This window comes from Lepisosteus oculatus, chromosome 3 (assembly GCF_040954835.1).
Source record: "Lepisosteus oculatus isolate fLepOcu1 chromosome 3, fLepOcu1.hap2, whole genome shotgun sequence".
In the NCBI taxonomy this organism is placed as follows: Eukaryota; Metazoa; Chordata; class Actinopteri; order Semionotiformes; family Lepisosteidae; genus Lepisosteus; species Lepisosteus oculatus.
The window spans coordinates 52,222,031-52,238,530 of NC_090698.1; the positions used below are offsets into that span (position 1 = coordinate 52,222,031).

A 16,500-nucleotide genomic window follows, 5' to 3' on the forward strand; every position below is an offset into this window, starting at 1 on the left:
TCCATAACAACTTTTTCGTAGTTACACAGTTGTTCAAGCTGCCTCTCCCTAATCCAGTGAGCTCTGCAACACCAGTGTGGGACTGGTCTTTCGAGTTTGAAAATGCTTTTGGAAAGGCAAAATACAGTTGTTACAGTGTCTAATTAACATGTAATTGTGAATGTAATGGAAATAATTTGAATCTCTTAAAGCACAACTGATGGCCTAAAGCACAACTGATGGCCTAACCATATAAGTTATGCATACTGTATATGGAAAAGCCCAACTAATGACAGAACTGAGTTAGTAGATACATCACTATAAACAAAAAATGTTTTCACTCTGTGGAACAGTCTCAAGTAGCAGCCCAGTTATTCCAGTTACTCTTTAGTAACAGAATTAGAAGTCAGTAAATGACATAACTGACTGGATTTATATGTCTCAACACAATAAAAGCTCACATACTGTATGAAGCTGGATACAGAATACTGTTCTATATACCTTTGAATAAAACTTATTTTAAAGGGGGAACTCCAAAGCTATTTTTATATTTCAGAGTTAGAAAGAATCGGCATTGATGAGTGCATTTCAAACCACAATAGAAGTAAAACGTACACAATAAGTTGTAAAACTTCCAATTTACAGAAAAAACAGAAGACATTTCCAGGCACGCACCGCACCATGTTATTAGAGTCACAACAAGGCAACAAAAACTTCCGATGACGTGAAAAGGCCCTATTAGATTGTAAGAAGCAGACTTGTGAATTCATATCTCTTAATCCGACAGAAATATTGCTCTACATTTCGAGACGGTTTTGCCAATAAATATAACTTACTTGTTAACTCTGCATGCAGATCACGCTGGAAAAATTCTGCAGTGAAATATCTGCCGCACAACCTGTATTTATTTGCTTGTACATTGCATTACATTAGTTACTACAGTGAGCAGGAAGGGCTACATCATGTCACAATTTGTGGGAACTCTCGCTCTTGACGAGACCGGAGGTTTATAACATGGCGACTTATAGTACTTCACAAAGTTCATGATTTTGTGCTTAATTCAAAAGTCAATTTTTGTCAAAATTTCCATACCGTCAACGAATTTATTTTGTTACCGAGATTTAACAACCGAGAAATTGGGACTGCTGTTCCCCTTTAAGCTCATGGCTAGTCATTCTACGATTGTATAAATCCATGAGAGTACGATAAGTAAGTGTAGTTCATGTCACTAGATATGAAAATGCCTTAGAAGAAAATATTGCTACCTACAGCATTCCTCCAGAAAAATTCCTATCTGACTTTTTGGTTTGGTTGCTGTATTTGCTGGTTGCTAGACGACATCCAGCGTTGCACTTCCTATATGTTAAGTTCAATGAGATCTTTTAGAAAAAAAGGATTATGCAGATCCAAGCAATTATTATTAATTGCTTGGGTAACTTGTATCTTAAGGTGCTTTTATGTCAGCATGAAGAATACATGATCAATAGTACACCACAATCATACAGGCTTTATTAAAGGGCATCTTGCAGCATTTCCTCCACATTACACACTTACGGAGGTATTGAGCAGCTCGAGAGAGAACATTTGCAGTCAGGACTAGATAATATGGGCTTGAGATAGTTTTATACATCAATTGTTAGCAATGGTATTAACAGTCAACAGGTGTTCTTTCTAGTTTACAATTTCTAGGGGTGCTCGTCAAGAAATCTCACTGTTCTCTCGGTTGTTTGCCTTGTCTTTGGAGTTATTAACTCAAGTAATGGGTTTATCTACTATAAAACCTATTTTTGCTAAGAATACAGGAGGACATAATTTGCAAGGCATGTGTCATAGAGATGTCCACAAATGGGGAAAACTACAAATAGTGTACTCTTCTGCACCAAAAGCAGCCACATATTCAATAAAAGAATGGAACAATGAAACAAACATAATATGTAATATTAAACATTTCATTAGACTTACATTTAATATACTATTGCGTATATTTTTCTCTCTAGTTCTGCACACCTGTGTATGCTGTACACTGTATCTATCATCTATGCAAGCTTAGCTAAAAATTCAACTTTCAACATAAAGTCAACATTTTGGCCCTTTGGGCCTCTCAAACTATCTGCACTATCATTTCCATTTATTTTAGTTGATAAAATTATGGGTATAGATTATTGAAACAGAGATCTATTGTAGAATCTTAAAAAAAACAAAATTAGTCAAACACCATAAATCTGGCCACCTTTTTCACACAAACAAGCTCTGCAATGGGCAGAGGTTTAAAGCTATTGCTCTTTTACTGAGGTTACTATCCTCTTGTGAACACAGAGTTCTAGGCAGGAAGTACTGTACGTCAAAAAATACTAAAAATTGGCTGCTGGTTGCACAGAACAGTATCCACCATAAAACTTTACAAAGTGACGGAAATACTTCTGTACTTCTTGTAACATCACCATGGGTACTGCCAAAAGGGCACTATAAATCAGAATCCAGATCCGAGTCGCAAGAGAAAGGCTGAAACTGAACCCAGCATCTGCAACTTTAACTCTAACTTTTCAAGAACTAGAGGTCATGTGTGGAAACTATGTGGAAACGGCCGTGGGATTGTGAAACCAAGTGCCATGTTGTTTAAGTTGAAACCCCAGATTCTTTCAAGAAACGGCTGGATAATATCATCAGATCAATTAGCTAATATCTAACAAACTGTCTAGACAGTCTCTATGACATCTTCTTGATTGTAACCTTTCTCATGTCCTAAACTACAGTATTGCCTTTGTTTCAAAGGTCTTCTGAAAACAAAGTCAAGACTCCCTAATCTCACAGGGGGGGCTCTTGGTTATACAAACATCCTGCACAACGCTGGACAACCAGAGATCACATGATTTGTTTCAAACAGAATGTAAAAACTGGTGGTACGATTTTTTCGTCAACCTAACGGAGCTGTGAATATCTACCCAAATTAACTCAGTTTCACAAGCCAGAGATTAAAGAACTAATTAAGCAGGCTGGTGATGAATCAGATCTGGAGATCTCTGAAGTTATGCCGTTCCAACACCACAAACCAGGCTAAGCCAAAACCACCAATTGTCCTAAGCTCTTAGTGTAGCATTTCAGCACATTTGAAGGCTTTTAGTGCTCAAAGGTAATCAATGAAAACGAACTAGGTTCCAATGCTCAGATTGAATTCAAAAACATAAAGCCATATATATGTTTAAATACATTTTTTAGATTTACAGGGTCCCATTTTTTTCCAATTTGTTAGTTGAAACTAGTGCCATATGAAGTAGGCTTTCCTAACCGGCATGCATGGAGGAATATGAGGCACAAGATAGTCAATAATGTCAGTCTTTTAAACTTTTAAGTTATCACATAATCAATAACAATAACCTTCTGCATAACCACTCATAAGACTAAATTTCCATAAATCATAACTAAATGTTATACATTGTTTTCATATTTACAACTATTTCTCCCTATCTCTGCCTTACTCGCTAGTTATATCCCCTGAAATTGTACAGATTTCACAATTAATTGGTTTAAGTATGTAATACTATTAGAACATTTTGCAATGGAGAAATACCACCAACCTCGGAATATACTGACAATCCAACACCTCAAATCAACTAATACTGAGATTTACTTTTCTTTATGTGCATGCCATCGCAGTAAACACTTTAAATTAATTTAAATGGCTAAATAAAACAAATGACTAGACATTGGCTTGAATATATAGACAACTTTCTCAATTTTCTACAAACGTACCTCTCTATAGTAAAATGGCATGTGCATCATTTCTTACAGTACTGCTAATTGCACCAGTGCTTCTATCTAAAACTGCCCAACTGATGTTAAGGAGGCCTTTTGTTTTGTGATTTTGGTTAGAGAAGTGGGAGTTGATGTACCACTGTTGGAGCGGAGTAAATTTTACCACGTGATCTAAATGTTTTACTATTAAAAATGTTTTTAAAAAAGCATGTTTAAGGTGGATTTTTCAATCATTTGAAAAAAAAAACAGAGAAAGCATCTGATTCTTTATCTGTCATCAAACTAAACAAATGATCATTTAGAGAAAATAAGTGGATGCTTCTGTACTCAATATATTTGATAGTTGATAGATATATTTGATAGATATAAGCGAGAGCTCAAAGAAAGGTATTAATCTTATAAATAAGTACTATTGTTGAACAAAGGAGGCTATCTGTAGAAGGTCAACAGTGTTCCATTGTGCAGTACAGGCTTTGCTCAGTACAGTGGTAGGCAGCAGTATCAACCCACACAAGAGTTTTAATTTAGTTCGTCCTCAAAGGACCGATCTATTCTCAAGATTTCTGCTTAATTAACAGGACCACAAAAAGACTGAAGTCCCAAAGCTTCTGTCCAAAGTTCCTTGCAGGCAGAAACTTTATTGATCAGTAATTGTAGGAAAAAGTGGAACAGAGACTTTGAGACTCATTTGCAACTCTCACTGTAGCCCTATAATCTTAAAATGTTATTGGTTAATATTTTATTATGGCTACTAAAATAAAGAAAATTAGCAACTAAAACCACAATCAGAGATATGAAAAACCTTGCACACTCGGCCAAAAATCATCAAAGCAAATACAAAGGAACAGTTGTCGTTTAAAAGAAAATGTGCACAAAAAACTATCAAGATAGCAGCCTTCAGTGCAACAGGTTACCACAAGTCAGGAAGAGAAAGAAATCGCACAGTGGGCAGTACAATTTCACATCACATCAGTGGTACTGAAGCTTTCATTTTTTAAATGAGCTGGGAAGTATAAAGCGAAAAACGAAACCTTTGAGAATTTAGAAAAAACAAAGAACATCTGTTGGTGTGCTTTCTTGTATCGTTTAGCTTACCCATACGTTTATAAGACAGAAGAATTTAAAATATAGCTGAGGCTGAGTCCACTCATTCCAAAACTAATTTTGGCTTTTCAACATAAAAGACGTGTACAGTAAAATGCAAAACATACAAATGGCACCATTAAAAAATATGGCACATGAATGTACTGTACAGTGCAACAGCAATAAGAAAAACCCTCTGATGCTTACCTCCTGATCCTAACTGCTTGTAGAATCTATATTCCAAGTGTAACTGTGGTGCCCTGGACTTCATTGGTTCCTATTTACAAAGGAAACAGAAAAATAAGGACTGCCCATATATGTAACAAACATATAAAAGACGTACAGTAGAACAAAACATACTTAACTCACCAGCTTAATTGCCACATATTCATTTGTATACAGATTTTTACCTGTAAAGCAAAAAAGAACAGGGGAAAAATTAGATGCTGCTGCTGGTTTCAAAATGCATACCTTTATTTGTACTCATGTTAAAAGAATATCCACATTAATGAGTAATTGGTTATTCTAACAATCTTAAATACAACAAGTAAGGCTTAATGTGAAAATGAATGTTAATTTAATTGTTTGACTCAAGCTGCTAGATGTATTAACCAAGTAAGATCAAATGACCACTCATGGAAAGATCCCAAAGAAATGGGATCGATATAGGTTTAATACATTATCATTCGCACTCATAGGTGAGATACAGAATATGGAGAGCTAAAGTCTGACTATAGTGATTTCCTAAAAGTGAAACAGTGAAAAATCGTGAAAAAAATTGGCATAAAACAACAGAAGAGTTGAAAACTATGTTCTTATTAAATTACTCGTATCAGACAGATTTTAATAACTGCAATAATGAAATGACTTAAACACTATTAATGGGAAATTAACCTTCCTGACAATAATGTATAATGATTTACATAGAAACTCTTATCATGCTTCTTATATCATCTTTAAAACAATAAAAGGACTGGCTGAGTAAAAAATAATCCTCTTGTACGACCTTGCAAATTATCTCTTACTAATCTCCTATTAACTAGGATACATCAGTATTTGGCACATTCTATGAAAGCAGAAGACAAAGCTTTACTAATTGTGTAATCATCTACTTTGTAGCACACCCCACTCCTTTGCAGTATTAATTCTGTAGTTGTGAGGCTCCAGTATAAGATAACCAAATTCATTAAGTGTTAACAAATCTCTTTTTAAGATATATTTGATATTATAAAATACCTACATCAGTGACAAATGTGTTCCTGAAATGATGGGGATTGCTTTCAGGATGGACAAACCTTCTCCTAAATTAATTTCTTCTATGTTAATACCATGTCTAAATTATTTGGTAGTGGTAGAATAACTGCTCGTACTGTGTGTGGTTTTGTCACTGAGGGCCTTCAATACCATATTCTTGAAAGACAAGACTAGACATTTCCAGTCATACACATAAGCAATAGTATCAGTGTCACACTTTGGCTATATCAGGTAAATGCAATGACACAAAGCAGAAAATACACTGCAAAATCTCTCACGCAACTAGTAATGAATACTTGTATAAGATAAAAACAAACTGATACAAAAAACAGCTTTTTGAGCTTTAGTTACAAATGGATTTGTGGATAAATGTATTACACTATGTATAAACGGAACAAATACAAACTGTATTTACATCATATTCTTCCCCTACAAATCGGAAGGGAGAAAAGTTAGCCTAATCATCATGTATACACCCTTTACATGTTATCGCCCTACTCCCCACCTCGCAACCTCTGCTCTTCAAATTCTGCCATCCTTACTGTCCCCCAAGCCCGTCTACATTGTATGGGTGACAGGGCCTTCTCCTGTTATGCCCCCAAGCTCTGGAACTCTTTGCTCGAGGATATCAGAGAGTCACCTTCTCTAAACTCCTTCAAATCCAGACTCAAAACCTTCTTCTTCAGAAAAGCCTTTACTTAACTGGTTCCATTCTTCACCCCTCTGCTCTTCTTAGTACCACCTTCCACGGTCTCCTCTATATATTGTAATTGTGTTTGATCTTGTGTATTCTCCTTATTTATTGTTATTGTCATCCTGTAAAGCGCTTTGAGAAGCCACCTTTAAAGGCGCTATATAAAATAAAGTTTTTTGTTATTATTATTATATTACTTACAAATGTGCAAGACATAATAGATTTTATAAGAGTTTTTAAGGAACACAGAAGCACATTTTTTGTTAGATTTCAGGATTTCATTTGCCATCATACAAAGCTATGATGAAGCTTAATTTGTTAGGAAACATTGGAGTAGGAGGGTCAATCCCAAGGAAAGTCATTACATTAAGCTTAATTGGGGCAGACTGCTGTAATGAGCATGTGCTTACAATATAGAGTATTCACAGAATCTCTCAAGTCCAAAGCAGCAGCAGGCTTCTTTTACATTCTCCAACTTAATCAGCCGTGAAACATCATGGCAAGACAGTTGGGACCATGCCAAAGGTGGTTTTTGCTAATATGCTTTCTATCTATAGACTATTATTAAATCTTCTGATGCTAAAATAGATCAAATACTTAAATGGTTATGAAATACTGGCACTAGTAATTTCTTAACCCAGGGAACCCCAACTCTGGTCTTGAAGGACCAGTATGTCTTAAGGTTTTTGTTCCCAACTCCTCTTAATAACCTAAATCATTGTACAATTTGCTTAACTGGAACAGTTAACCAACTTCTCCCAGCACTTCAGGGGCTTCTAATTTAAAAAGATCAAGACAACCTGCAGGTACATCAATCAATCGGACTACATCTGAACCACCTGATCCAACAAAACTATGTGTTTTGTGTCTGCATGGACAAATCACATATCTATCAGCTGGTATTGCCAACTGATGATTTTCAGGTAACGTGTAATTGGTAACAAAAAAAACGAGTGAAACAGTTAAGAGAGACAAATAGTGACATATACAACATGTTTCATTTACAAAAGGCATTCATCTTTAAATTATCTAGTTAAAAAGCAATAATTATTGCAAAATATAATGTTATCTTCTAATAACTGAAGTATTTTTTTCCCTCTGCGGTGCTAATTGACTTCCATTCGTTTTAGTACATAGTGTTATGAATTGAAGAGTGCCGATTTGACAGTACTAAGATGACCTTGAGACGAGTTTGACCCCGAGTCAACATTCTGAGATGAAAAAACTGGGCCCTCTTTTCAGGGTTGTTGTAATTCATGTGGCTTGACTATTGTTTCATTGAGCGCGTATTGTAAGACATTTTTGGTCTTGAATAACCCCATAATAGAGCAAAATATCAGTTTGACTGATATTTTATCAGTATCACTGAGCATGGAATAGTTAAGACCTGTGGTGAAGTACTGAGTAATTAATCACTGAAACAGAATAAGTGAAAGAGGCTTCTTGATGCTAAACACAGCTCTATTGTTGGGAAAGACTGGAGCTTCTTTGAAAAGAAAGAACAACAAATCAAATGACAGAGACCTGATACTCCAGCCAATAGAGTTGTATATCTTGTGCAAGAAGCCACTCTAGTTTCTTAACACGTTGCTGGGTGGATCACAAAGCAAGAGGAGCGACACACCAACTGACAATGAACCTGTGAAACCGACATCCACACACATGGGGTGCTTGACCAGTGGAGGTAACACTGCCAATTGAACAGATACAGCTGTCAAATGATACCTTTTGTACATGTATTCATGACGTGTCAAGTGAGCTCAAAAGAAAATGATTGCAGCTATAAAAACAAGTGGGAGGTTTAATCCTCAGCTGTATGAAACAACTAACGTGAAAGACAATGCACATCCAGTATGTATGCTATCCAGGGACAACGGATATAGAAGAGGAATTTCTGTTTTACTGGCCACAGACTATAGGAAGATATTTTTAAATAGAAGCAGACTTAATTTTTCAGTGAAGAAGGTATGACCCAGAATCAGTTTTTAGTTTGTGCAACGATGAAATGAAGGAACTTAATCCGCAGGTGTAACCTTCTCATTGTCTCCTCTAGAGGGTGAATCCTGCTTCTAAGATGCTGTGGAATGAGTTGGATAGTGTGGTGAAAGACGTCATTCATGTTGTGAATGTTTATAAAAGCGAGGTTTCTCAACAACAGGATGTTAAGACGGGTCTGCTCTAAGAAATTCACTCCTACTTACTTCATTTTGAGCAAAAAAAAAAAAAAGATTTGTGTTAGGAAAAAGGTCATATCCTAGCTCCAGGGTTCTTGAACTCCAAGTGGATATTAGAACTAGCCTATTTTTCAGATATTATTTGCTGAAATCAAAAACTGAACATTTCAATGCAAGGCTGTGATCAAGCAATGGTTAGGCTAACAGAGGATTTATAAGCTTTCAAAGGAAAGCTGAAATGGTGAAAGAGGAAAATGAAAGAAAACAAGATTGTCTTTCTCGACATTAAACTTGCTTCTGAAAGATAAAAATGTTAAATATTCAGATGCAAAAAATTATTGTGGGGGGGACTAACTCTTGCCTTTGACCACTACATCCTGGACCATGTGACTAAATACTGTACAGCTGCACATCCCATTTGACATTGACTTAGAACAGTGGTTCTCAAACTGTGGTACTCGTACCGGCAGTGGTACGTGGAGTCCGCCAAGTGGTACGCCAAATGACCCTGGAACTGTGTCGAGTGCGCTGAAAAATCGGGACGGGTTTTCATATTTTGTATTTTAATACGTGTCGAATACGCAGCCTACGTACTACGATACAGTGCGCGCTAATACTTCAGTGGACACAAGAGATACTCTGTAATTCTATACCACTCTATAGGAATGCGTGCTACGGATGCAAATGACCAATTGTATTTAAAAAAAATTACCGTATCTCTAGCAAATAGGGAGAAAGGAGAATGTGCTGGATTTTGGAACAATGCTAACGTTGTAAACACAGGAATGCATAGAAATACATGCTACGAACGCAGGTAATCTTGTGAGCACACGAAAGCGTGATAACAGAAAAATATTTAAGAACTGTTCTAATTTGAGAAAAATATAATATAGAAGTCTCTGTGTTTCACTCCCATGTGCATGTGATAAAAACTTTAAATATGGAAATAAAATGGAAACGCGGAAAAATGCAAGCTTGCGGATTGCTAAAGCAGGTAAGCTACACTATTTTTGAAGAACCTTATTTACCTTGGCAAAAGAGCTGACACGTATTATGTGTAGAGAAAAAGCTGCTAAACAGCTCGACCTGCTGCCCCCCTCCCCCTGAAAGACACAGTCATTCATAGAATTATTGAAATGAAGGATTATATCAAAAGTACACTGATAGAGCGCGTTAAGATGAGCAGATGTTTTTCACTGCAATTAAATGAGTCTGTAGTCGATTTTGCATGTCCCATGAAGACTTTCTGTTCTGTAAACTGCTACCAACAGGAACTACAGGAGAGCACATATTTCAGCTTCTGAATGAATTTATCGAAGAGAATGGCCTCGACTGGATAAAATGCGTCTGAGTTTGTACAGACAGTGCTAGAGCAATGACAAGCCAACATAACGGTGTAGTTGCACAAATTAGATAGGTTGCTCCAGAAATTAATGTACGCATTACAACATCTACCGCGAGACCTTTGCCGTCAAGAAAATGCCTGACGATTTAATACCTGTTAGACTCTGTTGTGAATTGTACCAAGGCTCGAAAAATTAATTCACATCTGCTTTGCTCAACTAAACAGGCTCACCCCTCTCACTGAAATGGTGCTTTTTTATTAGTTGTTGTTAATGTTTTTTTCTGTAAAACACTTTGAGAAGCCACCTTTAAAGGCGCCTTATCAAATTAAGTTTATTATTATAATATTTATTATATGTATGTGTGAGTGTGTGCACGCGCGCTCATGTTGGTCATTGAGAATTTCTGGTGTTCCTATGAGAAGATGACTTGTAGGTGGTACTTGGATGCTTTGGTTGGATTAGGGGTGGTACTTGGTCCAAAATGTTTGAGAACCACTGACTTAGAAGATTTGGCTGATGACATGTCAAGCGTTTCTGTCCTACAAGATCAGCTTCTCAAGATCCACATCTCTGAGACTGCACTACAATTTTCAAAAAGAAACGATCACTAAGTGTGTTCTGGAAAAAAAAATATTCAGGGAAATGAGGCTCTGAAACTATCCTTTTCTAAAACCTACTTGTCTGAAACAGGTTTTTCAGCACTCATCGCAAAAACTAGTGTTAAAGTTGACTACAACCAGAGCATAAATTACTTGAACAAGAGTTTGTGCAAAGTCAGAGTTCACATTCATATAGTAATTACTGTTTGATCATTTTGATGATAATTACTAATTATTTATCGTATTTTAATATTATTTTTTATAATTCCTAATTCCCTAAACACTGTTTATATTTAACTAACAATAATGTATTTAATTTGAAGACAACAGTAATTAAAAACATATTTCAAAACAGAACCATAGGTTGCAAAGATGACTCCAGAACTTGTTCTAGGCCCCAGACAAAAAAGGTTAAAGACACCTGGTCTAAACAAATAATTAAAAAGACAACTTCACTAACACCACTGCTATTGGCAGCATGTTTTTGCTGCTGACTTGGATGTACAATAGCTACTGTAAAAATAATATTACAGTGTTACTACAAGGTAGCCACTTTAATATGATATATGACTGCAATGTGATACAGGTAACGCCTTTCCACATAATCCTAGAATCATCTCATTACATTCACAGTGATATCCAGTGTCAAACACTTCTTACATACAAAAAATACAGAAAAACACAACCAAAGGGTTAAGGCAAACAAATAAATTTCATATGTTCCACAGAACGTTTCTATATTTAGCTTTTATCCTCTGCATTTCTCTACTGAGGCTTATGTCCTTTAATCTGCCTACCAATAACATGTTGTGTAGACGAAAAAAGACATGAATTTCACAGTACAGTTTATATGAAAATCAAAGTCTAAAACATTAAATGCACATACAAGCCTTAAAAACTATCTGCATGCACCCTCTTCAATTTTCACTGTTCTAAGGAATTCTATTGTTAAAGCTTTTATTCATTGACCTCAGTACAACTAAAAATATGCTCTCATTTGATAGTTCAACATTGTTACAATTATATTTAGCAGTAAGATTATGGTTCACAACACCAATTATGGGTTGCTGGCATATGTGTAAATTATATCCAATCTGCATTCATACGGTTTTCTCAGGGATTTAATTTTGGTGTTAAACTATCATCCAAGCTGTTGAAGTTTTATGCTTTATAAAGTCACTTTTCTAACTAGGCCTACATTTTGAACTCAGTTTAGTTTTCCACTAGTTTCAGTGTCCAAGAGCCTTTCCCTGACCAGCCCCTTCTGACTTCTTTCCTCCATTAGACCTACAAATTATGTTATCATGTCATGAAGCCATTCTGGAAGCTGTTGTGCTTGTGCAGCACTGTACAGTAGCTATAGAAAGCCTTATATCTCTCCAAGGCAAGATTAAAATATTCCTATCTCTAAAGATTTTCTTTTGGATCAATGCTAAACTGCACATCAGTGGGCACCAATGCAATTGCCAACTTATGGTAGGTCAGTGAAAGATGCAACATGCGTTAAAGATACGTAATATAAAATAAAGATTCAGGAAGTGTATGACAGGGTTCACTTAATGGATAAAAAAATAATAATTCTTAACTGAAAGGGTTGTGGAAATCACTTTTCTTTGTTTTCCAAGACACAAAACAACAACTGCTGTCCTTGAGTACATAATTACTATTTTTGTAGTAGAATTCTTTGTTGACTAATTCATACTTTTACTAGGGCAGACCAATAGACTAACTGTTAATGACAAATGACTATTATATATGTGCTAATAAGCATGTACTAGAGAATGTTTTGACAAATGACAAATAAATGACAAACGTGATGCAAGATGCGAGCTATGAGACAATGCTAGGGAATACTTTGTGTTTGTCATGCTCACAAATCTAAAAGTGGATAACACAACATTAATCAGGCTCTGAGGGTTTAATCTGCCCCCTCCCCCCCCACACCATCTAATGTGATGAGTTTGACTCCTTTACCTTTTCCTCATAAACAAATAGATGCAAATCTGTATTTTCTCCCCCAAAATTAAACCTTACAAAATACCACGCATTAATATTTTGTCCTATTTCCCAGATTAGTTTGCAGTCCACAGAGTATTACAAAAATTGTCACTGAATCAAATTGAACACTGAGCTCTCTGTAATGACTGAGACACTCTAGAGGCGAGGAATGGTTCGAAGGAGATCATCAATGCCAAAGTGATTAAAAAACCAGATCCAGACAGAAGAGTTACTGCAGCAGTCTTTGAAGGGGGACTGTTCTACTGGGATCACCCATGTTGGTGCGACTGTTGAAGGAAACACACAAGAATCACAATATTACCTAAGAAGCAGAATCATCCTGATAGAATCTTCTTGATCATGTCAAGACCAGCTGTCTTACTGGAGTTACTCTGTTCATAATTTGCCGTGCTTTATCCATCACTTTAACATCCACCTTCCAATTACGTCTCAATTTTCTACATGACCGAGAAGAAACTTAACATTTACCATTCATGCATTCCACTGTTATATTTTCAGAAATCAATGTTATAAATTAATAAGCCTACAATTTTGTGGGAAGACTTCTATCTACACCATAGTTAAATATGAATGTCACTGTATCACTCCTAGCCTACATATGGCTGATATTACCCATCTCTGAGGGAGCTGCAGGCTGTTCTTGCTGTGTCCATAGAATTAGCATCCATCTTTGGAGATTTTTCCCCCAAGAGTGCTCCTTTTTGCTAGTTTCTGTTAAACATGTTTTGAAACATTTAAGTGCCATAAGGTAAATGACATCTCTAGTTCCCAGCAAGCATTGCCAACTGAAAACTCCCACTCACGGCTGTGTAAAGTGACCTCCAATCTCACCCCAGCATCCCCTATCATTAACTCCTGGACCGCCCATCAGGGAAAAAAGAAACTAGCCAAATCTCAAATAGAAGCTTAAATCAGATCCTCAAACATATTTCACCAAAGAACCTAGGGACAAGATAAAACCAAAGCTAAGATAGCACCATATCTATTTTAGAAAGCTGAACTATTGTGACACTATACCTTATGATTTCCTTTAGGCCTAGGCCAAGTCTATGACCTCTTTTAGGTTCCTTATCTCCTTACACTAATTTATGCAACATGTTGAAATCATTTTAAAGTTCTAAAATATATATGGGTACTTTATCCAGACCATACACGTTATTATTGTATATGCAATGGTCCATTAAGTTATTCCACACAAATAAAAGCTATGTTATAAACTCCCCAAATACTGTGCAAGACAACCTATGTAAACCTGTGTAAAAAAAATTAAAGAATAAAATCTGACCAAATTTTTTCAATTTGTAAAAACAAACCCTAGCTCTGAAAGGAAAATAGCTGTATTTAAAAGAACCAACATACTTTACAACATTCATGTCCCAATTAATTTATGTGCCCTGATGCCACATTGTATACCTATGGACTGTAGTGTGTTCCAGAGCCTGATTAAAAGATTAGGCTACGTTGACTACTATTGTGGACCAGTAGGTGGCATCTTCCCTCAAGACCCAAAGTTCCAAGCCAACGTACTAGTATGGTAGCTGTGGCCCCTTTCTACAGGAGCTGCAAATCCTTTGGATGTAACCGTAAACCAAGGTCCTAGCTACTTGGTCATTAAAAATCCCATGTTCATGAGAAAAGGGGTATAAATCCCAGGGATATAGCTAAATTCCACTCCAGGCTTGTATCTGGACTGCCCAACATTCTCCATTAACTGAACTGGTGAAATGATTTCTCACATCTCAACCTCATCTTTGGCGTAATGAGGCATAATGGCTGTACACTGTTAACTCACTCCTCAGCTGAGGGTCCAGTCATAAGCTCCAATGTCACCTTGAAATCGCTGACCTAATACTTCAATTTTTTCAGTCCATGAGGCAGTGCTGGCTTTGAATCCTGTACCTCATCTGCGTTCTAATTGAAACATCTGTCTTTCGAAGCAATGTCTGACTTGCATTTCTTTATTTAGGAAAAAGACATTTACACATGCATCACATTCCTTCACTAAAACTGTATTGTGAGTGTCCAGAGGAGGGTTGTCTAACACTCTGTCAAGGTTCAGAATTCCCTAGTAAAAAACATCAAGAAGCCTAAGAAACATGTTATAATGGTCAGGTCTTCTTTCATATATTTTTGGAGAATATTCAGAAAATTAAGATAAATGGCTTACACACTTTTGAAATTCCATATATTGCTGGGGAAAAAGAAATTCAGAGAGCTGACATTCAATACATTAGGCCACTAGCAAAATCCAAAAAATATCTTCATATTGCAGTTGTTTTTTTAAAAACTGCCTCAGCTTTGTTAGTTATTAAGTATTCAGCTAAGTCTGTGGCAAAATAAGGTGTGGTGATCCTAGATTTCAGAATAATTTTAATCATGTGTGCACTTGGCCTTCCAACTGTCCTATTCCTAATATTAGAATAATAAACTCACAAATAATGGCTTTCAGAGGATCAATCTTTCACTTTCCATGGTTTCCTCAAATTTAAAAATTGGCACTTCTTAGTCAACAAGAGTTGTTAACTCAATTTAGGCTGCACTTGTTGTAGTGCTGTAAACTACATGGATATAATGCAATAAAGTGAAGGCAATGCAATAAAGAGCAGAATAAATAAGTTGCCCAAAGGAAAACTACAACAACACAAAAAATTGTAATGGACCTCCCCAAAGGATACGCTTGAAAAACACAATGAGCAAAATGTGCTCAATATTTTAAAAATTAATAGAGAAAAACAGCATTTGGTACTATGGTTGTTAGCCAGAAACTTAACTGAAAGAAAAACTGAGTTGCAACTCAATTTATGAGTTGTGCACATTCTGTGTCTACCAGAGCAAGTGCACATTCTGTGTCTACCAGAGCAGAAGACACAATTCACAACTGGTGCAGATGTTCAACTGGCTTTTATTTTCTTCATGAAAGTAAATTTCATCAATACTGAACTATCTTCCCATACAAGTCTATTTGTCAGCCAAATACATAAATACGGAACTTGAGGACAAAAATCATTAGGCAGGAAAAAACCACCCCATATGCTGTAACATCAGCAATTTCATCCTTATCATGCTGTAGCCTGACACTACTACACAGTAATGCAAAGGTATGGAGCCCATTCATTGTGTGTGCCTTCGTCGACAACCAAAGTATTCCAGTATCTTGGATACCTACCTGGCACAAAAGTAGTCCATCATTTACTGCTGAAAATTGTACAACTTGAAAAAGCTTAGGTCATTCTCCCTATGACCTGACAATTTAACAGTCTGCACAGTCAAAATATTTAAGAATAAACACCATGCTTCCAATGTCTTCGTTCACCACACAACACTCCAATTATCAGTAAAGATTGAAGTATTTAACTTTTTTTCTCCCTTTCTACTCAGATACAGTATATGGTACAGGCATTAACTGTCATATGTTTTTGTCAAGAAATAGCACTATAGTTGAAATGCAAAGCAAAAAGATGGTACTTCAACCATTCCTATATTGTGACTATTAGCTAAAATCCTTTTTCCAGTTAAAAAGACAGGATAGAAAAAATAGCAAGATCCATCTGGTACAGAGTGAACTGAAGTGACAAGCAGAGTTTGGGTACAGATCTAAA

The 16,500-nt window shown here is 36.2% G+C and overlaps 1 protein-coding gene across 6 annotated transcripts in view; it reads right to left on the reverse strand.

Moving 5' to 3' along the window:
• LOC102696553 (casein kinase I) overlaps positions 1–16,500 on the reverse strand; it is a 72,399-nt gene that overhangs the window by 36,382 nt on the left and 19,517 nt on the right. For all 6 annotated transcript variants that reach the window (XM_006626848.3, XM_015368229.2, XM_006626846.3 and 3 more), the window contains exons 3-4: positions 5,185–5,225; positions 5,023–5,092 (exon numbers count right to left, since the gene is read on the reverse strand). In XM_006626848.3, the coding sequence (XP_006626911.1) occupies positions 5,023–5,092; positions 5,185–5,225 (111 nt within the window). The remainder of the gene's footprint in view (positions 1–5,022; positions 5,093–5,184; positions 5,226–16,500) is intronic.